Source organism: Botryllus schlosseri, chromosome 5 (genome assembly GCF_051294905.1).
Source record: "Botryllus schlosseri isolate E-star chromosome 5, Bs_hap1, whole genome shotgun sequence".
In the NCBI taxonomy this organism is placed as follows: domain Eukaryota; kingdom Metazoa; phylum Chordata; class Ascidiacea; order Stolidobranchia; family Styelidae; genus Botryllus; species Botryllus schlosseri.
The window spans coordinates 6,276,344-6,302,179 of record NC_137240.1 but is presented as its reverse complement, the minus strand read 5'-3'; the positions used below and the strand labels follow the sequence as shown (position 1 = coordinate 6,302,179).

At 41.6% G+C, this 25,836-nt stretch overlaps 2 protein-coding genes across 3 annotated transcripts in view; one reads left to right on the top strand and one right to left on the bottom strand.

The window, feature by feature from the left end:
- The window catches only part of LOC145439663 (uncharacterized), a 145,539-nt gene that overhangs the window by 28,088 nt on the left and 91,615 nt on the right, over nt 1-25,836 (bottom strand). The window lies entirely within an intron of this gene.
- On the top strand, nt 1,867-8,701 carry LOC145438781 (NXPE family member 3-like). 2 transcript variants are annotated; one of them, XM_080316129.1, is made up of 3 exons: nt 1,867-4,870; nt 8,382-8,489; nt 8,560-8,685. In XM_080316129.1, the coding sequence occupies exons 1-2, from the start codon at nt 4,188-4,190 to the stop codon at nt 8,440-8,442; spliced, it is 744 nt and encodes a 247-aa protein (XP_080172255.1). In that variant the 5' UTR covers nt 1,867-4,187; the 3' UTR covers nt 8,443-8,489; nt 8,560-8,685. The 2 variants fall into 2 exon arrangements, with proteins under 2 accessions (XP_080172255.1, XP_080172254.1); XM_080316128.1 differs by having other exon boundaries at nt 8,382-8,701.

Genomic DNA, 25,836 nt, shown 5'->3' with positions numbered 1-25,836 from the left:
ATTCGAGTTCGTAATTGTCACATTCACAACAGTTCATTTCGCGACGTAGATCAGGAAGACAATGCGATTTGAAATGGGCGGGGCCGTGTCTGCTATGCTCTTTGATTAATCAACGTATCGCACAATTCCAGATTCCGAGTCGGGTACATAGAATTCGCGAGTGATATTGGTCGCCGGCGTGACAGTAACTTAAATTTGATGATTTTCAAAAGAGGGAGTCCGAGCCCCTAAACCAGAAGACGACAATGTCTTTACCTCCCAAAAAAATGTTTATACTGCCACGAGAATAATTATTTTGGTGCTGAATAATTATTTTCGTGCTGAAAATTTACCAACAAGTCGTTGCAATAATGATGAATTCCGTACAAAAATAAATATTTGGCAAATAGCCATATCTTATACCCAAAAGAGCCATAGGTTTCCCACCACCACTGCTATATGTGATTCATCGTGTTGAGCCTCATTTTCTCTGTAAAATCTCGTACTAATCATGCTGGTATAAACTTATTCGAGCATGCGAACTTTGAGGTTACGAGAACGTAGCTTCGTAGTGATACTCCTTTTAAATGCGAGAACCCATGATCACATGCGTAAGTGGAGCCAAACATGGTCACTATCCAGCAGTACATAGTATACTAAATACCCAATGTACGGTGTGTTACATCAGTGACGTGGGTCAGGGGATACAAGTGAGGCAGTTCGTCACTTGTCGCCACGAAAATGGTGAAACCTTCAATTGCTATTGGTATTTTCTATCGATGTTAATGAATGACTGAATTTTGAACATTTTCCTCCCTAAATTAGGCGATTTGCATATTTATCGCCTGAAAATAAAGCCAGAAACGAGAGGGTATGCACAGACGAGCCAAGCTTCGCCGTTGATACTGCAATTCATCGTAAATAGCTTACAATTTATATTACCTGATGTTCATTGAATGTATGATGTAACTGTCGCACTGATTCCGAAAATCTAAATACTGCCCGACTTCTCAATTCTCGAAGTGGTTGGCGGGAACATATAACGTTGCGCCATGCGCCTGCATTTTATCGCCGGTACCACAAAGTTACTGACTAGTTACCACTCAAGAACGTGGATAGATATGGCGTTGTTTGTAATTCGAGTTTGTAATTGTGAATGTCACTTATTTCACGGCAGTTCATTTCGCGCCGTAGATCAGGAAGACTGTGCGTATTAATTTGATAACTTCGTTGTCATATGGGCGTCGGCAAGTCTGCTATTCTCTTTCATCAATCAACGTATCGCGCAATCCACGATTTCCAGTCGGGTACATCGAATTCGCGAGTGATATTGGTCGCAGGCGCGACAGTAACTTAAATTTAGGGCTTTGGAAAAAGGGGGTCCGAGCCCCTAACCCAGAAGACGGCAATTGTCTTTACCTCTATAAAGACATGTTTATACGGTCACGAGAGTAATTATTCTGGTCGTGATGAAAATTTACTAACAAGTTGCTGCGATATTGATCAATTCAGTTAAAAATGAAATATTTGGCAAAGAGCCATGTCTTATGCCAAAAAGAGCCATATATGGCTCGCGAGCCATAGGTTCCCGACCGCTGGCCTAGAAAATAACGGGCTCTGTCGACAGTTCAGGAATAGCATAAAGAGACTATCGTCCTGGTGTAAAATCACCGTTGATATCGAAACACCATGAATACAACAAACAATAACAACAAACCTGCCCCTATAAATCTTTCGCGTGAAATTACAATAGACTAGTTGACGGACGCGATTTCATTGTATTGTGAGGCACAAGTCGTTAGTGATAGAAACAACAAATACCAATTGTCGCACACCCCTTCGCTTCGCTCAAGTCACACCGCTTCTGTCGCTATTTCCTGTCACTCTCCTCACTCGGCATTGTCACCGGTGGGTTGAAAACGATTTCTCCGTCATTTATATTTAAACTTCAGAGAACTATTCCGTGCTGAAAGGATTTCTCTCGCAGGAAGGAAACGTATTCACCAAGAATACTGGTAAGATAGGAGTGAATTAGGAAAGATTAGTCATTAATGGTTGTCAGTTATCACACACCGACTTGCGATTTTCTGTGCGGTTAAACTTGCAATTGCGACATAAGTTGAGGTAGCCTGTAGTTTCGTCCCCGGCCATGAATATTGTTCTTCAAAAAGTCTCGCACTGGTGACCGCTGAACTAATCCGCAAAAGAGCTATACTCGAGAGCAGAGTGACATTGCGAAGAATCGGACTGGCTAAACCCGGGGTGGTTTATTCTTTCTACGGAAAAAAATCGAGGTATGCGGATGGCGTGCTTGATAACGTGAAAAGAGTGTACCCTATATATCTGGGGTCGAAGATATGGATGTACGGTACATTGTACATGTACACCGATAATACCGTGGACCCTGAAATGGCAAACGAACTCAGCTCGTACTACGTTAAATTTCTAAATTTGTGAACATGACGGGTGACACCATTGACAATCGGATGTCATGGCAATTTCTTATCGCCACCGAACCCGCCTAGTATTTTACGGCATTGGACGTCGACTATCGCATGCTCGCGAGAGGACGGGCGGCCACAGAAGAAGAGCTGGAATCCGGCAGGAATTCGAACCATTCCAAGGATTCCATCAACGGTGGGATGTGGAGCGGTTACGGCAATTCCGTTCCAAACACGAAACAACTCATTGCGGACTTTGAGTTTGTTTGTTTTATTGACACATATAATTCGCGCTTTCAACAACTTGGTCATTTGCGCCCGCACAGTAAATTTCATAATGTCTTTTTGTCCGCTTTGAGTTTTTTTCCGGCTCATTCGCTGCCTCCTTTCAAGAGTTCGGCTCTCTCTTCGTCTGAGCTTTTCAATGCGCTGTATTACAGCGGGATCGGCGATGAGACAATGGACATTTATTTGGCGAATTACACTAAAATATGGAGTGGAGACGGAAAAGATCAGAAATATAGTGAAAACGTTCAATGAATATTATCATTTATCTAATGATCCTCATCAATGACAAGAGGATCGATGGCGTGTGCTACGATTGCTAGTTTTGTTCATTATCTTGGAATTGAAGATAGTTTTCTTGTTTGGTAGGGCCGTGCATCGGCGACATGATTATAGGAATACAACTGTAAACCTCATTAGTCATTACGTGATAGTCACAACATAATCTTTCTCGACTTACCAATTCCGAATTTCACGCAGTGAGACGATACAACGAAACGGCGTCCATCCCCTTTGATTATTGTAATTTCAAACAAAAGAGTCAAAGAGAGATTGTTCAACCGTTAATTTTCGGAATGTACATACGACGGTGGAGTTTCACTGACAGGATGATTTCATGACAGAAGCTAGTTTTGAAATTAGGTTTTGTTTTCAGAATAATCGATAAATCCTTTCGCGGATCCGTCATCCACCCTTCTTCATTAATCCATTTCTTTCTCTATTTGCTGTTGACCCACGTAGTGCAGATAAGAAGTCAGCCACCAAACAGAGTGCCAGGACCAGAACTACAGCTGGGTATGGTCGTGTTAGTGTGTCATTACCATAACTCTTTTCGAAACAGTCCAAGCTTTTGGAGCTGTCACAAAACTGACCGAAGCGGTCAGTGTTTAGGTTTAGCCTCACTGCTACAATAATTATCTTATTTCATGCTAACCTGTTCAAGTAATGTCGCAAAGCCAGTGTGCAGCAGGCTTAAGCAGTTCTTCAAGATTATGCAATACTTACTTTTAAATTTTGAGTTTTGTCGAATATACGTAGTATAGTTTTATGATAGCATTATATCGTTTTAATCAGTGACAACGCCTGGGGATTAGCGCACCTTTATTATAGTTGAATATATATATAAATATACATTCCCTGCATCTATTCGTAGCAACAGTATAGTCATCGTAATGTTAGTCGCGGATATAATCTTCAAAATCTGAATGTGGTCGCTATTGACGTTGTTGTTTTGTAATATAGTATGAAATCCGCCGAAAGTTTGAAATTTCTGGCGGAACAGCTGATGATCGTTTTATTATCTCAACATAAAGTTTTCGTCTCGCTGTTTTCAGACATTTTTACCGAGCCTTAGATAAATGCTGTGATGCAGAGCCTGTGACAAATATCGATGCAGGCGGCGCGTGGGGAATAACAATATCAATCTAGAATTAGTTGAATGCAATTTTCCACAGAAGCGTTGATGGCTCATCCGCTAAAACGATGAAAATCATTGAGACATTGCAGCAGAAAACAACTGGTATTAGAGATAGACATGCTTTTAAAATACTAGGATTCTCCATAGCCGTCATTACTGTCTTCACAATACTGTGCTGGGCGGAATCGTTATCTGTATCTCTGCTGACTGCACCGCAAAAACCAGTGCCCAGATTTCGCATGGGTGGGATTCGTAAATCCATTTTTGATTCCAGATGGATTCAATTATTTCCTCATCTCAAAGCCATGGTTAAAGTCGTGACAGATGGGAATCAATTGTCCATCACCAGTGCAGGGAAGTCGTCCATTACATTCCTTAACGCAGGCCAGCTTTCAGTAGGCGGAACCATGAAGGCTGTGATAGTCTCCCGCAACGACGCAGGGCAAAGAAAAACGTACGGTGGTGACTTTTACTACGTCATCCTCCGTCGCCCGGGATCAGACAGCGATGGCGTGACATGTGAAGTAACGGATAATATGAACGGTAGTTATGATGTGTCCTGCATTATGCCGTGGAGTGGCACGGCTTTAGCGGAAGCCGTACTGGTTCATTCGAGTGAATCAATTTATCAGTTAATGAAAAGATATTCATCTGAGAAAGAATTTGGAATTCACCAGAAAACAACGATGCTCAATTCAAAGAACCAGACCGAGACGACGGCTTGTTCCGTCGGGTTTCCTGACAAAAGGCATGAAAAATTAATTAAATTATCTGCAAACTGACACTTCTCGTAGCTATTAGATTGTGCATTACTTGAATTAGTTAGCAATGACAACGTCTGTCGACATTGATAGGCCTACGCGAGACCTGCTCTCGGGTATGGAGCATAGGGCTCTTCAAAAATGACTTTTCTTCTCAAATCGTACTGGCTACTTGATAAAATTGTTAGGTTACCTAATTTAAGCCTACATACAAAATTTGGTTCAATTCCAGCAAGTAACCGCTTTGCTACAGGAGAAGAAAGTTTTTATTTATTATTTAAAAATAAATAATAAAAAATTTGAAAATTTTCTGTTCACCCCATGAAAGTGTTAGGCTGTCTATAGAAACGATCCTCACCAAATTTGGTTCAATTCCAACCAGTGGAAGCGGAGTTATTCCCGTCGAAAAATTTGTATTTGAATAAAATAGTATTTACGGTGAGCACAACTATAATAAATCAACAAAGAATCGGTCACCGTAAATCAGTGGTTCCCAACCTGTGGTACGCGTACCACTAGTGGTACGCGAAGGTCTTCCAGGTGGTACGCGAGTCGATTCTGTCTTTTTCGATCGAAAGGAGTTATTAGTTCAGGTTAAGAACCGCTAAAACAATGGCATTACCGGCGATACAAGTAAACATATTTAAGTGTTCCCTTTGTTTCAGTCCAGGGGTGGCCAACCTGCGGCCGTAAGAGGGAATTTGTGAGGCCGTAGACACGCAATTCAATTATAGTATGTGTTGGCGGCCGTCGACTTGCAACTCGAATTCACGAATTGACTCCCGATTTCTTGAAAGATTTTAATTAATCTTGAAATTTTCTTTGGGCTGCGCGTGATTCAATGCGATTACATTTTTCGATTTTAATATAGTAGCACCGGTCCGTGGACATGAGCATGCGACATTACAGCATGCGACACTTCGGCATGCGACAATTTGGCATGCGACACATGAGCATGTGGGTTAAATTACGGGTTAGGGGTAGGTTAGGTTAGGTTTATGGTTGGGTTAGGGTTAGGGTTTAGGTTAGGTTAGGCTAGGTTAGGTTAGGTTAGGCTATGTTTCTGGTTAGGGTAAGTTTTTGGGTTATACAGTCACATGCTGAAGTGACGCATGCTGATGTGTGCCATGCTGAACTGTCGTTTTCCATTGTGTCGCATGCTCATATGTCGGGCAACCAGTAGCACCCTTTGCAATCAGAGCCCCACAATACAGATGCGAACATCAGTGGAAAATGATGCGACTTACATGGAAATATCAGCTCGGAATCGTGTGCTCGTCACTATACTAAAAATCCTGATGGGAGGTCAAGAAATAACAGCATGCTACAAAGTGACTAATACCAATTGGCCCACCCGAAGATGAATCATAATTTATAACTTGCTTTAAATTTTCGTAAACACCCTTACATCAACTCTATACCAGTGAATCTGATCACACGGGATGAGAAAGGATAAATGTTTGAGGGTAATATGTAAATAAACTACTAATATAAATGACGAAATTCATTGGTGAATATGAATTTTTTCGCGCTTCGCGCGACTATGCGAACTTCCTTCCTTAACATTACCAGTGACCACTCGCGATTTTGGTGCACATAGTAAGCCTATCATTAAATAAATTAGTCCGGAGTTCACCAGAAATGGACATAAACACTTTAACCCGGGTATTTGGCGTCCAGCAGCTCGTTCATTACGACTATGCCCCGGAATGCGGACGTAGGTTACACAGGTAGTCGAAATGCGGCCGTGAATGGCAAAAAGGTTGGCCACCCCTGCTTTAGTCATAATCTGGCGTTAGCCCTGCGTATGCGTTGTGATGAACACAAGATATTTAAATGTCAACGCGGACGTTGTAATTTGGTTTATTACTGTGGATGTGATGGATAATATAATCTTTTTTCAATGTACTCAGAATTGCTATGCGGGCCGGATGAAATCGTCTGGCGGGACGTATAGTTGACATCCCTGGCCTAGTTCAATAGAGTGTGTTAATACACCTCGCATAGGTCAAATTCGTGATTATGACGTCATAAGTGGTGGAAACGCGAGTAACTTTATAGGTGGTACGCGAGCACTGCATAAAACCTCAAAATGGTACGTGGGTGGAATAAGGTTGGGAACCACTGCCGTAAATACTATTTTATTCAAATCCAAATTTTTCGACGGCAATAACTCCGCTTCCACTGGTTGGAATTGAACCAAATTTGGTGAGCATCGTTTCTATAGACAGCCTAACACTTACATGAGGTGAATAGAAAATTTTCAAATTTTTTATTATTTATTTTTATATAATAAACAGAAACTTTCTTCTCCTGTAGCAAAGCGGTTACTGGCTGGAATTGAACCAAATTTGGTGTGTAGGCTTAAATTAGGTAACCTAACAATTTTATCAAGTAGCCAGTACGATTTGAGAAAAAAAGTCATTTTTGAAGAGCCCTAATGGAGCATGCATCTGTAGGTTTTCATTATAGCAGTAACGTGCGGTGAGGTGAGGTACTGACCGTTTTATAGTCACATTTACAAATGATAGCAGACCCAAATAGCCATTAGCGTCTTGTTTCTTATCATATTAGCACTCTTCACACGCCGTCTGCGCCGGAAGGTGCATGTATCATCAATTGAAGCTACAGGTATATGGATGGAAAATACATGACAGAAATATCACCAAGGGAATGTACCTGTGAATTGCTCTATCACAGGTTAGCCTTGGCCAGTCTCTGCCTCACCTGTCTATCACCTCTCATTTCCCTCGATATTTTTGAACAATAAATAAGTAAATTCCGTGATTTTGCATGTTAAAATGTTTCAAAATTAGTCATTCGTGAGCATTGATGGAAACATACATAATTATTGGTGTTATAATGATTGAAAGTGTAACAATTTCTTATAACTAATTCAGACGACAGGTCAGGCACTGCCTCACTTTCCTCCCCTGACCGCACGTCACTATTTCTTCCGAATTTCCAGTCACCCGCTAAGGGCGTGCATTTCTTACGAACTGCTGCCGATTACGATGAACTATAGAGGTTCGTTTCTATGCCCAAATGTCATTCTCATGGCATTACAGTTCACAGCATACCTAAATATATGATTAGAAAAGCAACTTTATGACATGAGATAATGCGCATAATGTAACAGCATGCGATATAAGATATAGAGATATATTGATAGCCCGTGCAAGGCACGGATGTTGCTGGTTATTAGGTTACAGGAATCCATGTTAGGACTTTCCCTATATTTTCTTACAGAGAGTTACAATTATGAGATGCTGGTAGGTCTATCAAATGCTGACTGAACATAACGTGGGTAAAGGCTGCCCTGTGACCACATATTTCAAGAGCATAATAGTTGTCAATTGCGTATTCACTAACATAATTTATGCAATAGGACAGCGTTGACCATTGCAACACAGCAGACATTACCTATAGACTGGAAAATATGTCCTTTGTTCTTTCTGGATCCGCCTCTTGTTACAAATAATGTTCTGTTCCTTTCAGACCGCATGAAATATGTGACTACACGAATCCTATACCCACGGGGAGAAACGTACTTGTCTAATAACGCCTTCGGGCGAATGCCCAAAAACTATACTGTATCAGAAAAAGGTGATTGAGCGTCAACCCCCCGAAACACGTGATGATCGACTGTATTGCAACAAGGATAATTGCTTGAAAGAGATATCTGGATCGGGAAGCAAAATCACAATTCCGCAATCAAAGAAAGTAGAAGCAGCCAGTAGTCTCATCGCTGGTAACTTATCAATCATTAGCCTGGACCCCATGGTTCCATCAGGTTGGTTACAAGGCGGGAAGTGGCATTCATTTAAAACCGATCAAGCGTTTGGCCACAACATCAAGACGTTGAAAACTTGTTTGACCAATAGAAGACTTCATTTTTTTGGCGACTCCACCGCTAGAAATTTATATAAATATTTGATACAAAGTCTCAGAATGAAAGACCGCGGACTTGATAATACAGTGGTTTGGTCCCGGGGACGGGACGCAATTTCTGTAGCTCTGAACATGACAATCCAGTACAAATCGCATGGTCCGCCTCTTAACAATCCCGGACCAGAAGACTCTCATCCATATATGAGTGACTCGCTCGACGCTATTCGTGTGGGAGGCAATGGCACGATTGTCGTCTTTACAATAGGGTACCATTTTCATTATTTCGATCCCGATGTCTACTTGCGGCGATTGGAAACTATAAAGAAGGCAGTAATTTCTCTGGTGACACGTCTACCGGGGGCCATGGTTATCGTCAAGGGTCTTCATTACCATTGGCAAGAGAAATTTCGCAGGTCACCCTGGCTTACGTACAGGTTTCTGGCTATGTTGCGACACGAGTTCCAGGGTGTTCGAGGGGTATTTTACGTGGAGCATTGGGATTATACGCTCCTTCGAAACAATGCCGGCGTACATCCGAATCATGCAATTTTTCTGGGAACGTTTGATATATTGATGACGCATTTATGTTTGCTGTAGCGCATGGTGGGTTCCCAAAATAGGGGTTGCGACCCCAGTGCAATTGCCTATTCTCTGGCGTCGCGGAGACGGAAATTAAATACCAATGACTATTACAAGGTCAATAAAGCGAATGCTATCCGTGGCTCATTTCTGAATATTTTAGTTCATTGTTCAAATTCGAAGAAAATTCGACTTCTGAATGCGATGCAAACCCGGCAATCAAGGTGTCAGATGAGTCGAAGCGTCCTTTTAAAGCGCCACCTACTATGGCGTAAGGTTGGTGCCTGGCCATTATAGTATGGAGTCTAGCCATTATAGTATGAAGTCTAAAGTGTTGGGAGCATAGAAAACAACATGACGGTATTTTTCCTTTCTAAAAAATTACAAGTGACCCATAGTGCTATGCGTTAACACTATATTAATAATAGACATGACACACGCGAACGGCGCGGTCGAATAAGTTACAGATCGTTATATATATTTCGCGTGTCGCAATACTTTGTCGCGTGACTCAATACTTGTCTACTTCGATTGGATATAGATATAGATCGTTACAAAAGAGTTAAATGCGTTGGTTTGGGCGAAGATGCTGACCAGTTCTTAGTGATCAGCACGCCACGGAAGATTTTCAAACCGAAATTTGGGGTCGTGATCATAAAAAGGTTTGGTTTCGCGTGTCGGTACAGATTGTGATCACAAACATCGAGACGGAAATTTTGTGTTGATAGATGACCTCGCATATTTTAGATGGTTTACCTTTAATTATGCATTGATCAATCCATTCATTCAATTATTGCAATTAGGATTTAAAATCTGCAACTTGTAGAGGCGGTCAGTAACGAAATACTTTCACGGAGTACTCAAGTAGATTTTTACTTTCTTGTACTATACTTACTCAGGCAGGCCTAGTTGTGTTGAACAACAACTTTCACCTTTATCTCCATTACAGTAATGTTATTTATCCTTTCCTATTCCTTTTCTATTGGACGCATTTTCGTCATGTCTCTACAATCGCTGCCTCTACTTGAGCAGAAACGCTGATAATTTTGATATCCCCTGGTTACTTGTAACAACTCACAACTCATACGACGGGCTATCATATCATGCTGGTTTGCGCCAATGAATGTATGATTATTTCTTCTTTTGAAATGCTTGTACGAATTAAGACGAGGATTCAGGCAGACCTTGACCCAGCGCGGACCATTTTTGTCATATATGGAACGGGCAATTAACCTGACATTTCTGGCTATATGTGTTTGCATAGGTGTATAGCTGTGTATACGTATGTGTGGATTTGTGGATCGTGTCAGTTGCATGGAGTGTATTACTTGTGTTGCGCATGAAAGAGGTTATGGAAGGTATTATACCGATAACACCTTGGCTGGGTTGATCACCATCTGTAGGGCATGCCCAGCGTTTGACAGTGACTATATGTGCTGCTACGATTCTGTTGGAAACTATATATGTTGAGTGAAGGACAAAATAAGAGTAAATCAATACTTTAAAACGGGGTTCTCAGAACTTTTTTTAGCTGCTTCGAATTATGTGCATGCATGTCGCATAACGGGTAGGCAATTCAAAGACAAGACATAGAAAGAGCTGCGTATCTACACTTTCAAACATCATTTCATTGAGACGAGTAAATCTATTCTTGTTAGTGTTTTGGAAAAGCACACCCGTAAATTATGCCATAAACTATAGTCTGCATATCATTTTATAATGTAAAAGCCAGTGGTTCTTGACCTTCACAAACCCACGGAACACTTACGCCAATCTGCAAGCCTGCGGAGCCCCAAATTAAAAAAACAAACAAACTAAAATTCACCACAATGCTGGTCTAACTACACATCTAATACATTACCGTGGATTGCTGTTGCACTAAATGAACTGTGCATCGACAGAGTGTTGAAAGAACCGAACCGTTAAAACAATTTTACACACAACAAACACATTATAATTAATAATTATACTTATATTGCAAAACGATGTGATTTCTACTGTTCCCTTTCAGATACCAGTTCAGAAAGGCGAGACTTCGCTTTAGAAAGTGTCATCGTATTGTTCGGTCGAAACTAGACAGCGTGATACCAATTGCATAATTAGAAACGAGCTTATAAAGATTGGAAAACTGTCATGCGGTATACCAAATATAGCAGCCCTGGAACATATTAAACAAACATGAATTCACTATTAATCAACGCATTGCGAGTGATTGAATTGAGGCCTGACATGAATAACTACATTACGCCCAGCACCGTTGATTCCAAAAATATATTGAAGTTGAAGAAAGTGAAATTAGCGCAGCCAGTGAGATCATTCACTCATGACAAACCAATGATACGTCTGTGAGTGGTTAACACCTTACACCATGTTTAGAAGGAAATGGATGATACGCCCCTAATGCGACCGTGGATAGGGTACCTGTAATTACATGTGATCGAATCGCCATGACGTGAAACATTCTATTCGATTACAACCATTGATCTATGCCCTCTTAGCGACCATACCATAGTTAATTTCCACATTCTGGTATCGTACATTACTCTACCGGTTCGATGGCGATAACTCAATGTAACAACTATTCTGCTTTACATAGGATAAGATTCTCTTGCATCATAAAGGTATTTGCGGTTTTCTTAATTTATTTAAAACAGCTCCGACGAGTCAACATCAGCTCGACTATGTGTATAGTAAAAAGTGTTTTAATGCTAAGTTCCGAAGGCTAACTGGGTTTGTAAAAATTTGCGCGTCAACTGTAATTCACATCCCCTACAAACCCATTGTTTTTGTCTCGCTTCGTTGGAAAAGGGTGATCCTCCCCAAATTTGTGTAAGGAATACGAGTCGTGTACCCAAACCGACTTTTTCACGATCGGCCACACTTTCGCCGTCAAGAATTGAATGTCTACCATGTATTGATCGCTTCCCTCAAAGTCCGCGATAAGTTGTCTCATGTTTGGAATAGAATTGCCGTGACCACCCCACATCCCGCCATTCATGGGATCCCTGGCATGATTCGGGTGATCCCGCATCACGTGGAATGTCCTACCGGATTTCAGCCATTCTTCTGTGGCCGCCAAACCTCTTGGGAGCATGCGATAGTCGATGTCCAGTATCGTGAAGTACTTGACGGGTTCGGTGGCGATTAGAAATCGCCATGACATCCGATTGTCAATAGGGTCACCCGTCATGTTCACAAATTTAACGTTGTACGAGCAAAGCTCGTTTGCGATTTCAGGGTTCACGGTATTATCAATGTACATCCATATCTTCCACCCTGGATATACAGTGAACACCCTTTTCACGTTGTCAAGAGCGCCATCCACATATCTGGACTTGTTTCCGTAGAAAGAATAAACCAGCGCGGGTCGAACCCACGCACAATTTGCAATGCTACTATGCGTTAGGCTGAATTTCGTCGAAAAGTGCTCTTGTGGATTAGTGCAGCGGTCGAAGTAAAATTCGATACCGCGCCTAATCCAAATTGGAAAATCACACAGACGGAAACCGTACGGGACCTCGTTATCTCCGCAGTAATTCTGATCTTGGTTGGTTTGTCCGATCTTCATAACCAGCGATTTTGCCGGGAAAATACTAGAAATATTTTCTTTCTTCAATATTTGATTCCACTCGAATCGATCGACCAGATCCTGGTAGCGAGAAAGTACTATTTTCGCAAATTTTTTTTCTAGCGCAATACCGGTTTTACCGGAGACAATGCCTACGCATACCCCGCCCGTCTTGATGTCACAATCTTTTTCGGAACTGTGAAGGGTAGCCGAATGATACAGGGACAGGAATTGCCGATTGTTTTTCCGCAAGTGTTCGATTAAAAATTCTTCCCAACTCGACATGAATATCATCTCGCTGTCCACAAGGAATAGTATTTCGTAACTGCTTTCTGTAAATATCTTCAATACATATCTCATTTGTGATATTTCCTCGGGTAGTATTCTTATTTCCCTTCCGTACCACGTACTCAGCGATTTGAGTGTGTAGGTGTTATTGCGCTGCGGGGCAACAAAAATATCCAAGTCCGGAATTTCGTGATATTTTCGTATCACAGACGCGGTGAAGCTGGTATATCCGATTCGATCATTGAGCACGATGGCCAACATGATATTTCCTGAAATGGCCCTCGTTTTCTCCGACTCCGACTCAAGTACACATGCGTTCACGTCGTGAGCGGACGATATCACGCACGACCGTAAAACGGCAAATCTTTGAACGACGAGGAAGATCACAATAAAGAATGAAACTAACATCATCTCCTTCGTCTTTAGGACTTTTATAACGAATTCCATATTGACTGATAATAACCTGCTAACATAAATGGTACAAATTCAGATAAGCCTATACATCTCTTCAAATGTTGAAAGTAAAATGCCGTGTCAGGTACAATTTCTTTGCAATTCAACTTGCATTGAAAGTTCTTACCGTGTTGACAGCACAAAAATGATCTACCACAACCGAAAGACCGAAGCATACACCCGATGCATTCCTACAATCGTTATAATAGACACATTACGGAGAAGCGATTGTGTTTCAAGTAAAGTGTAGCAGTGTAACTCTAGATGCCGGTGGTTCCCAACCTTTTCCCACCCACATACCATTCCGAGGTTTTATGCATTGCTTGCGTACCACCTACATAAGTTACGCGCGCCGAAAGCGGTCAAAAATGTTTCCACCATTAATTACGTCATAGTCACGTATTTGACCAATGCGAGGTGTAATAACAAATTCCATTACACTAGGGATTATCAGCCAGAGTTGATGGGATGCATGGAATCGTTTTTTCACCACCAGTTTCAAGAAGAACAACATACTTAAATAACAACAAACAACAAAAGTCAATTTATTTAATGTGATGGCTACAAGTCAGTTTCGTTTCTTCGACTTGATGGTCATCAAGGACGAAAATCCTTGCTCGCACTCCCACCTAAAAGGGAAATTAGCAGCAGGGGAATAGCGTGGGAAGCTAGCTTAGGGTACGAGGAGGCCATGCTGAGCCAGAAGTTTATTGGAGATCAATCGTTGTGTTTCGTCTTTGCTGGCTGGACATCTTGCATATCTATGAGCTCCTCTTCTCCCCAGTCCCGACATGCAGGTAGGCTGGATCAACAGAGAATGGATCGGTCATGTAGGCACAACATGTCCCACTCGGAAAGTAATGCCTCAAGTCAGCATTGAGCAGTGAGAGACAATCGATGATTTCACGGGAAACTTCATCATTGGGCGTGCTGTCAAGGATTTAAACATTCCGTATTGCTTGCTCTTCACGTTCTTCTCCCAGAATCTACTCGCGTACCACCTGGAAGAATTTCGCGTACCTTGTAGTGGTGCGCGTATCACAGGTTAGCAACCACTGCTATATGCTTTTAACTCAACTACAAAGCGTAATGTCCGAGGCGTAATGTCCGGCACAAATATAAGATATATTAGAATAGTGGTTCTTAACCTTGCCTCCAGCTCCCCCCACGGGGCGCTGGCGATTTTGAAGGGGGCGGAAACGCTCGGGGGGCGATATGGGGGCGCTGGGCTGAGGGGGGCGATATGGGGGGCGCTGGAGAAAAATGGCTTCGCGGTTGATGATGTGGTGGTAGGACATATCCTTAATGAGTATTCAGAGCAAATTAACGCCGAAAACTTCGTTATATATAGCCTACAAAAGACATATAGGTTTAATTGTCCATGGGCGCCTAAATGACTGGCACTGAATGTTCCTGTCTTGGCAATCTGAACCTCAAAAGACGAATTCCATCTGGCAGGGAAAAATTATATGCCAGTAAAGAAATACCAAGTTGAAATCGTAGGCGTCTTTTAGTTTAGTACGAATGGGCGACCGTGATATATAGAACTTGATATCCCTGTTGGGCGATTCTATATTTTTTGATATAGCAGACAGGAGGTCACGAAATAACATCATGCAACGAAGTCATACCAACGGGTCCGCCCGCCCGAATATATTTAATTATTAGTTACGGGCACTACAGTTTCCAAGACACATCACAATGTTCCCATCACGTTTTGACGAGTCTGCGCACACTCAACAATTAACTGTGCAGACCCTTGGACAACAGTGCGTAACGACTAAAAAATGTCATAACTTCGGATTTGTAGTGCGCAACGTATATTTTCTGTGCGCAGAGACCGTGTCAGCACAGCGCACGTGCGCAGCTTAGAGGGAACATTGCACCTCACTCAGCTCTACTGGTAAATCTGGTAACGTGAGCAGAGATGACAAGAAATTGATAGCAATATATATGCAATTCCCGATCTTATTGACCGATTTTATCATGAATTATCGAAAATTTTCGCGCTTCGCCCTGGCTCGCTAAACAGTACAGCTAATTTCGTGGCAAAAGCGAACAACGTGATGGGGGGCGGTCGGTTTATCACCCTACGGGAGCCGAAGACCCAAGTTTTTTCGGGGTGCCTAACGAAGTGCCGTTTCGTTCCTGCCAACGGGAATACGCCCGAAAACGTATAATTAATATTGAGGGGTCCTATCTTTTCAATCACACATCACTCAGCTCTATCGGTAAATCTGTTTACGTGAGCAGAGAGAGGATAAAAATTGATCAATATACATGCAATTCCCGATCATATCGACCAATTCAATCATTAATTATTGAAATTTTTCGCTCTTCGCGCGTCTAGGCGAGAATAGCTGGCTCAGTAAATGTACACCGAATGTAGATGACCAGTATCAGCAAATAGCGGATAGCCGAACGGGGGTCTGGGGGCGAAGCCCCCCGGAAGTTTTTTTTTTATCGCCCGATGGGAGGCCCAACACCAATGTTTTATTTTTAGGGGGGGTGACGAAGTGCTGTTACGGCCCTGGCAAAGAATTAATTGTACCCACGGGCACGCCCGAATATGTTTAATTATTAATCAAGTGTCCTTTATTTTCCAATACAACAGCTCACTCAGCGCCACTGGTAAATCTGATTACGTGGGTTGAGAGGATAAAAAGTTTATAGCGACTTAAATATGTAATAACTACTTATTCATTCATGCATTATAGAAAATTATGGTACCTAGGGCGACCAGGCCACACAAACTTTGCTGACCATCGAAATCACGCTGCGGGGTTCTTGGAACCGAAGCCCTCATAAGTTTGTTTTATCACGCTATAGGTGCGCAAGGCAATCGTTTTTAGGGGGGTTGACGAAGTGCTGTTGCGGCCCTCCCTCTTACTCATTGCCTTTATTACATTCTTTACAATATGAGGTTGGGGGGCGCTGGAGCTCGATAAATTTTGAAAGGGGGCGCTGGAGGAAAAAAGGTTAAGAACCACTGTATTAGAACAACAGGTCCTGCCATTCCTGAATGCGTGGTCATCAGCTAGCCAAAATCATTTCACTTCTGGTCGGGGCGTCTGGACTTTCCTATCATCACGGCGTCTTATGCTAAAGCGAGGTAACGGTGCGTCTCCACTTGGGCTGTAAAGATGTTTGAAATCATGCTTATAGACAGGGCATGGTATGGTATGGTATGGTATGGAAGTATGGTATGGTATGGATCGATATTTTGGTATGGAATATGGAACAATGCAAGTATGGTATGGAATGGAAGATTTTAATCTATGGTATGGAACGACATTTCCATACTTCCATACTTTGGTGTTTTATACATTTTATCGTGATCTGTGCAAGCTTCATGAAGCGTACGTTGTTCGTTGTTTACGGAATACGATCGCTTTTGTTATGTGTTTACGTGAACTATTGAACGCTGTGTAAGAACAAATACACGCTTGTGCAATGGTTTTAGGCGCACTTGGAATGACATGATTTTGTGATGTAATAAAGACAACAGTAATGTTGATCCGATATTCTCTCGAGTCTAGCGACGCGACGTCTCCGATCATAGTCTATCATGTGACGCAATAATTGGTAATGTAGGCTACTCCAAGTACCTCATTCCTTGAGTGACGACAGCTTACAAGCAATCATGATGCAACGAACTAATGCTCAATGTGATTGATAATTACATTTCTTCTGAAACATTGTCCGCACATATATACTATTTACATACCGAGATATCTTATTGGTCATATTTCAAACGATCTCGCATTAGGATTATAGATCAGGGAGTGGGGTAGATATAGTTTGGAATTCTCGCCACGCTAACCCCAACCAAATACTGTACTAATAATCACGCAGATCGCTGCAGTATTGATCGCCTGCAGCTGGGATATTTTATGGTTGCGCCTATATTATAAATTATTTTGCGAGTATTTACTTCAAACTTGCATGTGCCTCATGCCAATGTACCGGAAATGCGATGATATCCATATGGAACAGGGGCGGGCAACTTCTCCAGTCGGCGGGCCGGAAATAGGAAAATTAGGTACTTGGCGGGCCGGATTGCTGAATGGATAAATTATTCGCCCATATATACAAGGAATAAATCGTATTTAATGAATGTATTTTAACGACAGCAATGTCACTTCAAAGCCATTTCTCGCCGATAATGACTAATGTTGATTTGAGAATAGCATTGTCATACAGGCGCCGCCGTGTCTGCTTCTCTCTGATCAACAAACTCACGGTGCAATCCTTAATTAAGATTTCAAAGCGTTTGATAAACCCGGTACCCAAAATTTACCAATAATCAATTCAGCACATCGCAAATGCCGATAATGCAAGTCTTCTCGCTTCGACGAACTTACGCGTAAGAACCACTCTCGCACGCTGCACAATGCGCACATCTATATATTAACATACAGTCACTAAAACGTGACGTTTAGGCAAGTAGGGGGAAATCTCGGCAGACTAGGGCCGCGGGCCACATTATTATGTAAGACGGGAAACTGTCCGCGGGCCGGAAAAAATCTTGTTGCGGGCCGCATCCGGCCCGCGGGCCGTATGTTGCCAGTCCCTTTTATGGACAGTCCTAGATAACAATCTGCTATCTCATTTTGCTCGCGGAAGCTGTAGAGTAGACGTACACGGCACCTCACCACCGTGAACTAAACCTCACCAAAACAGACTCTATTACCAGGAATTAGATTCGCTAGTTTAAGCAATAATGACATCCGAAATATCAATAATATAGGTGCTATAAAAGGTACTGTACTTATGATATTGAAGTATTTGAAAGTATGGAATATGTATCAAGTATGGTATGGAACAATGTTGGTATGGTATGGAAAATTGCAAGTATGGTATGGAGAGAGTAAGGCAAGTATGGAGTATGGAAAATTCTCGTTCCATACCATACCATACCATGCCCTGCTTATAGATGTCGAAGTAGCGCGGAGCAGTTTCTTCAAGTGCTGCTGACCATTTGGGAAGATCCCAGCTCGGTAATCCTATATTACTCCGTGGAACATTCTTCGTCGGCAACTCGAGACAATGGTTTGGCGTTTCGTAATGACGAATCAGTTGATAGCTTGGTAATTATTCAGCTTATCTTGAGAAATGCGGAAAAGTGGCTTACCTCCATTATCACTGAATGAATGAATTCTGCTTCAAAGGTTCTATTTTCCTGTTCATACTTTCTTTCCTTGCAATTATCGCTCAACGACGATTTCCTGGCCAAACTCTGCGGTTATTGCTAGCCTTTACTATACAAATGGAAGAGAAGTATTCCTAATTGTCAGACCAGAAACTACTGTAGCGACCCCGTTACGGCGTATACTCGAAGCAATAACGGGAACGCGGGTGTGTTCGCGGGCTCGGGACCTAGTCTCTTTGCGACTGCCACCTGCTCATAAGACACTTACAATATAGGGCGAGGACTGACAACACCACAAGTCTATGCGGTTATAATAAAACTGTATATTAGTACGTACAAGAAACTCATAACAGCGATGCTCACGGATACATATAACAGAACCCAGACGATCTATAAAACTTCTATACGACGCATACATTTGCATAGTGTACAGCGAACTGTAACGAAACTCAACGACAACCCCACGCACACATACCCACCCATCAGCCTAAACCTATCCTGCAGCAGCTTTGCTATTTACAAGCGAGTACGAACTACCAACGGGGCAACATCACTCCCGAGATGCTCGTGTAGCACCGTCAGTGACTAGGCCGTGCCCCAGCCAACTATCCGCGCAGACATTCCGACCAGTACATCCAACTCAAGCCTGCAAATACAAGGCCAACTATCTATTACTTCACGCCCTAACTGCCTAATACTACCACTACTTACGCTGCTGCTCCCGAATACTAATACTTCACGCTACCAAACACAGAGACATACTCATACTCAACTCACTCGCATCTATCTTCAGCCACGCTCTCTGCTAACTCTCTACTCAACTAATGCAACACGCGGTCTCCAGCCATATCATATAATAGTTTCCATAATCAAGTTGATTGTTGACCACAATGATTAGTTAGTCGCTAATACGCGATATGCCGCATCGATTTGTAATCAAGCTAAATCTCTCCAGCAAAATGGGGAAACGCATGTGCAATTGTGCATTGTGCAATAATTGAAGAGTCGCAATCAAAGACCACAGTTTGCCCAGGCTCTATTACAATCAACTGTGTGCTAACTACTAGGAAGTAATAGACTATACCATGGTCTCGAAATACGGAATGATACAGAATCTGTAATATGGTGATTTATTGATTTCCGATCGGATTCTTGCGTCATCTGAGTACTAAGATTACGTCCGGATACCGGATAAGACGGCTATGAGTTTGGTTAGCCTCAATTTTGTATAAACGTCTTCCATGCGACTAGATCAGGGGTGGGGGCAATTATTATAAATCATCATACATCTTCGCGTGGGCCGATTGTTAATACTTACATTGTTGCATGCTGTTATTCGGCAGTCAATCGGTAAATTATATTTGGGTGTCGACGGCCGCCAACAACACATACTAATTGAATTTTGTGTCGACGGCCGCATAAATTTCCTTCTACGGCCGCAGGTTGGCCAGTGGCCACCCCAGATCCAGATCTATAAAGCAATAATCCTAACCCTAAATCAGAGTTTGTGGCAGTGTTGGGATGACTCGAGTCATGACTTGACTCGAGTCAGACTCGAGTCAACTTTTTCAAATGACTTGACTTGACTCGAGTCACTTTGCAAAAATGACTTGACTTGACTTGACTCGGCGCTTCAAAAATGTGGATTGACTCGTGACTCGGAGCAAAATTTACGAGTCAATTTCAAGTCATCAAGTAAACGGTGTCGACTAAATCAATCTATACTGTGCATGTTCATTTTATTCACGATACGCCATTGTAACTTGTGAGAGCAACCAGTCATTCACTGATTGTACGTTTCGCTGATCCTGCATTGTTACATCACACATACACTGACCGCATACGAAATGATCACAGCTTGCCTTGTCGTAATAGCAGATTAATTTAATAGAAACGTATCGCTGTTTATTGGACGGCTCTGTCCTTACATTGCACGGCGCTCACCTTTACCAACCCTCTTGTATGATTAAATCTAACAAATATATTTTATGTATTTATATCCTCAACGGTGTGTATAGATGGCTGGTGTATTGTACGATATTAATTTCTTTCATCTTCTCGAGGCCTCGTATTCGATCCTCTATTTTTGCTGATAATAACAGAATGTATAGCATGTCGCTCAGAGTTGTCAAACTCAACTGACGTCGCGGATCGAATTCAAATATACAGATCACTCGCGGGCCGCACCAGTCAGATGATTCCTAAATATTACTAACCCTAAACTCAGTATATGCACTTTTTCGCATTCTCGGAATGGGTGTCAATGTCAGCGATTTTCTCCTGACGATAACTACAATCACAACTCCGCTGTCGGGTTGTTATAATGTGGCCTATGAACGTACTCGAAATTTGCTCTCTTGGAGGAATATTTATTGGTGGTATTTCTTACTGCAAATTCGATATATGTGTTGGATAAAATCACGCAATTTTCACCATATACTCAGAATTACTTCGCGGGCCCAATGAAATCATTTGGCGGGTCGTACGTTTGACACCCCTGATGTATAGCTATACAGTTACTTACGTATTTTATTAGCAGTTCTACGTGTGCGTGAGAGATACAACGCATTTTTGCATGTATAGTTAACTTTATATTCGTTATTGGATTCAAGATAAATGACCAATTGATCTCTTTAACATAGCAAGTAAAATATAATGAATTTGAATGATCACTCATACTCCGAAAATTCAATTTGACTCGAATTGTGACTTGACTCGTGACTTGACTTGACTTGACTCGAGTCACCTCCAAAAAACGAGTGACTTGACTTGACTCGAGTCACCTTTGAAAATCGATTGACTTGACTTGACTCGAGTCAAAATGTGCAATGACTCGAGATGACTCGTGACTCGAAGGTAGTGACTTGATCCCAACACTGGTTTGTGGTCCACAATTTGACCGCGGGTCATATCGGAATTGTACGCAATTACAACTACCTGAATGGGCGTAGAGAATAAGGCTAAGAAATAACTAACCTCAAGACAGGCTCTGTGAACAAAAATTGGAAAATTTCCGACGATGGCAGCTGTTAATGAATTATATTAAACTCTGATTCTGACTCTGACCGCGTGTAAGAAGATCTATTCCGAAGCAACACCCTATTGATATGGTATTAAAATATACGTATATATGAATAGAATCTGTACTTGGGAACGAACCACAGAGGCACATGACGAGCATAAAAAAGATTGCGAGGCTTATGTATATAGTCGCATTTGAGACAAGTTTGCATAACAATTGGAACGTCCGAAATCGAAACTGCTGCTATTTTCTGTAGCATTATAACTCTCAATTTCAAAGACCACCTACGCCCCGCAATAGTTGATGTATCTAGTCGTTCCCAGTATCTCAAACTTTCTAGCTAGACCACTATCAGCATCTGAGAGTTATGAACGCCTCGCGACACAAGCCTCACTGATGCATTAATTAATGTTAGGCTTCTACTGTTTTTCAAGCATGCATGGAAGAGATAAGTTACCGCAAACCGGTCTCAGTAGATTACGTCATAGCTCTCTGAGACATGAATTATTCAGTACCTAACATATTGATTCAGCACGATCGGTGTCACTGAAATGCCTGCCATGAAAATCTTTCAATGTGCAATTGTGCAATGCCTACAATCTACATCGTTGATCCTCAGTGTTACTTACTGTCAGCAACCTTCAGCGGTTCAGCATACAAAGCGCCATTTGAACCACCTCTGATCACATAGAACCAAACGAGAGCAGCACGTTCTTTTCCCTCCCTAAATGATGATCACGCAGATTCATTTTACTCATGCCAATACGGCATCACAGAAAATAGCGCAGACATCTTGTCTGTTAATACCGCGGAAACTTTGGTATTATACCAAAACAACATTAGAACTTGCACGATCGCATTTTGGCGGATGTGGTCGACGCAAACAGAAGACTGATGCAATGTCACGAGCAGACATGGGGTGATTACTTTAGGAATGTAATCGATTGCGATTACGATTGCTTCTGAATCACGCGATTGCGATTGCGATTACGATTACTATTACAGGAATATCACGAAGTAGTCGGTTACGATTACGATTACATTGAAAAAGTAATCATGATTGCTCACAATTACATTTATTTTGCTTAGAACTTATCCTTGAAGACACATTGGAGGGCAATATAACGAATGCGATGAGAATGCCAAATGAAAGAATGGTATTCTTTTTAAACTTGATGTCATTTGGTTGTTGCGTCACAATGTACCCATTGCTAAACGCTATGGCTGACGATTTCTCGCACCAAACTATTTGTATTCTAGTCAGCGCCGTAAATGCCGCTCGAAGAGGAGCCCGCCCAAAATCATCTAATTATATATTTCGTAAATCAACATAAATTATAGAGTATTTTTGCGAGATTTATTTTACTTGAATATATTCTTCGAGATTTAATATTGCTAAGTATCTTGATTCCAATATGCATACCACTTCCTCCAAGAAAAAAATATGCAAGATTCATAGAATTAGGCATTTCGGTACCGGCTATTACCGCGCAACAACACCTCACACGACGGTTTCCGTCAACATGATACTCCACGAACTGTGCCGCCACAGAAAGATTTTGGCCGAAACTTTCTATATAGATTTTGCATTGTTCATACCCGCATGGAATGGGCGCGAGGAATAGTCCCGTTTTCCCAATCTTAGCCCCGCAGTACAAATGCCACCCGAAGCATCCACAGAGAAAAATGGTGCGCCCATGAAGAAATGATAACTTATGCGAGCGTCTCATGAAATAAGTTTTTCTTTAGTTTAGTCTGCTACACGTTTGGGCGACTCCAATACCTTTTGACTATTAAGTTGCAGAGAAATGTCCCTAATTATTAACATACAGCAAAGGAAAAATAACAACGGACCCGCCCGAAGACGTTAATTATTAATTGAGTCCCCTAAATATTTGCAGGCACCCCCTTCCTCAGCTCTACCGGTAAATCTGACCAAGTGGGCAGAGACAGAATCGAAAATGGATAGTATTTATTCAATTAGCAGTGTTATTAACGAAATTCAGTCATATATCAGCAGTTTGAATGACCACAGTATGGGAGGGGTACAGAACCAACATTTGGAGGGAAGGGCTGACGGAGTGCTGTTTCGGTCCTGATTCTGGCTACACCCACACTAATCTGGTGTAGATGGCTGCAGTGGCATATCCAAATGCTGAGTAAAGAATTGTGAAATAGCCATGGTGCTCGTTTCAAGTAAAGCGTTTGTCTCAGTTGAACAAAGAACATAGCCTACGCATGCCTGCAATCCACTTAATATAGATATTGCGATCTGCCGTAACAAGTAACGTCAAAGAGCAAGTCGGTTATGATATAGATCTGCACTGTTGATTGTTATGCTTCAATGAGAAATCGTAATGTTTCATTTGACGAGTACAAAATTTCAAATCTTTGTCAGGTGTAGGCCTACAACGTACATAGGCCAACTCCTCGCCAAGCAGCAATGTTCAATCTTCATTTAACTAATTAAGCCTTTACCTATGTCTAACCAAACATCAATACAAGTTAGATTATCATCCTGTTGTGAAGTAGTTGCGTTTGAAGTGTATTGATAACCTGATATACAGTGTTGCCACTCTAGGTTCTTGGAAAACCACAAGATTATGTTGTGAAAAAACACTATAGATTGGCGAAACAAAACACTAGATTAGTAAATTGCAGGAGAAATTTGCCGTTGCCAAGTAATCATGATGACCAAGGGGCCAATCCACGGATAAGAAGTGCTCCACACATGAATTCGATACATGTATGATATACTGCATGATTATTGAACGAATATTAATGAAACGAATTGATGTACTGCATGATTATTTAACGAAGATTAATGAAACGAATTCAACAGAGTAAGAAAAAAATCAAATATTGTCGCTTTCGAATTGTACGGCATCATAAAATTATCTTTCGACTGTACACCATCCATCAAACACAAGTATATTTGGTGTAGGGGAGATGTGGTACCGATGGATCAAAAATTGGAAAATGATCGCTGGCCCCAAAATGTTCAGCCGAAAACAGCAGATCTTTGGCTGGCTCAGCACTTTGATACAAGCTCTACCTATCGCGCACATATACATGAATATCCGTCTTTTCAAAAAATATTTATGGACGTTTAAAATTTGTTGCTCGAACGTGTCATCGGTCCCCACCCGGTGGGTCCAATGGCACACGACCCGGGGACCCATGACACATATACCCTAAAAAACTCAGATGTGACAACTTGTCTTGCTCAGTATTATAATCTAAGCTACAGCAAGCCAAAGAAGAATTTTCGGTCGCAACCGTCAAAAAATAGATTAAATATTGACTCAAATGTTGTCATAAAATCACGTTTCGATTTAGGCTCGGACTTATAAATTTGCGGGTACATACATATTGCCCGAAAATCGACAGTGTGACTTCCAAAGACCTCGTTATAGCGATAAAACATCATATGCAATTATTACATAAAGATTTTCTGTACGTAGTCATGTTTCATTTGTTTCATGATTAGTATGCTTGATTACTTTGCTTGATTTGGCTATTGTATCATCGGTCCCCACCCTATTAATTTTGTACATGAATCGAAAAAAATTCCACTCAAGGAAAGTACTGAAAAAAATAATAGGTTCCATTATATAGCCTGATACAAACCCTAGACTTCACAATAAAAATGATTGCTGGTTTCTTCGTGTTGAAGGTTACAAAGAAAAATGTATATGTCGATCTAAATTTAGTTTACACCCCCCAAAACAAAAAAACATCTGTGAGAGACCCCATAGTTCGCGCACGTCGAATGTTTTTGTATGTGAGGAAAGATGTTGCCAGCATGCAATTATAGACAAGTTCACGGAGTGTAATCATAGAATTATCATAGAGAATTTTCAAAGTATTTTCGGTCCCAGTGATCCATCGGTACCACATCTCCCCTACTCATTTTGCGACTTTGCCGAAGCAGCCCATTCTCCCGGCAAATCTTGGATGAAGAAAAATCATCAAGTTCATCAAATAATATCACGGAGGG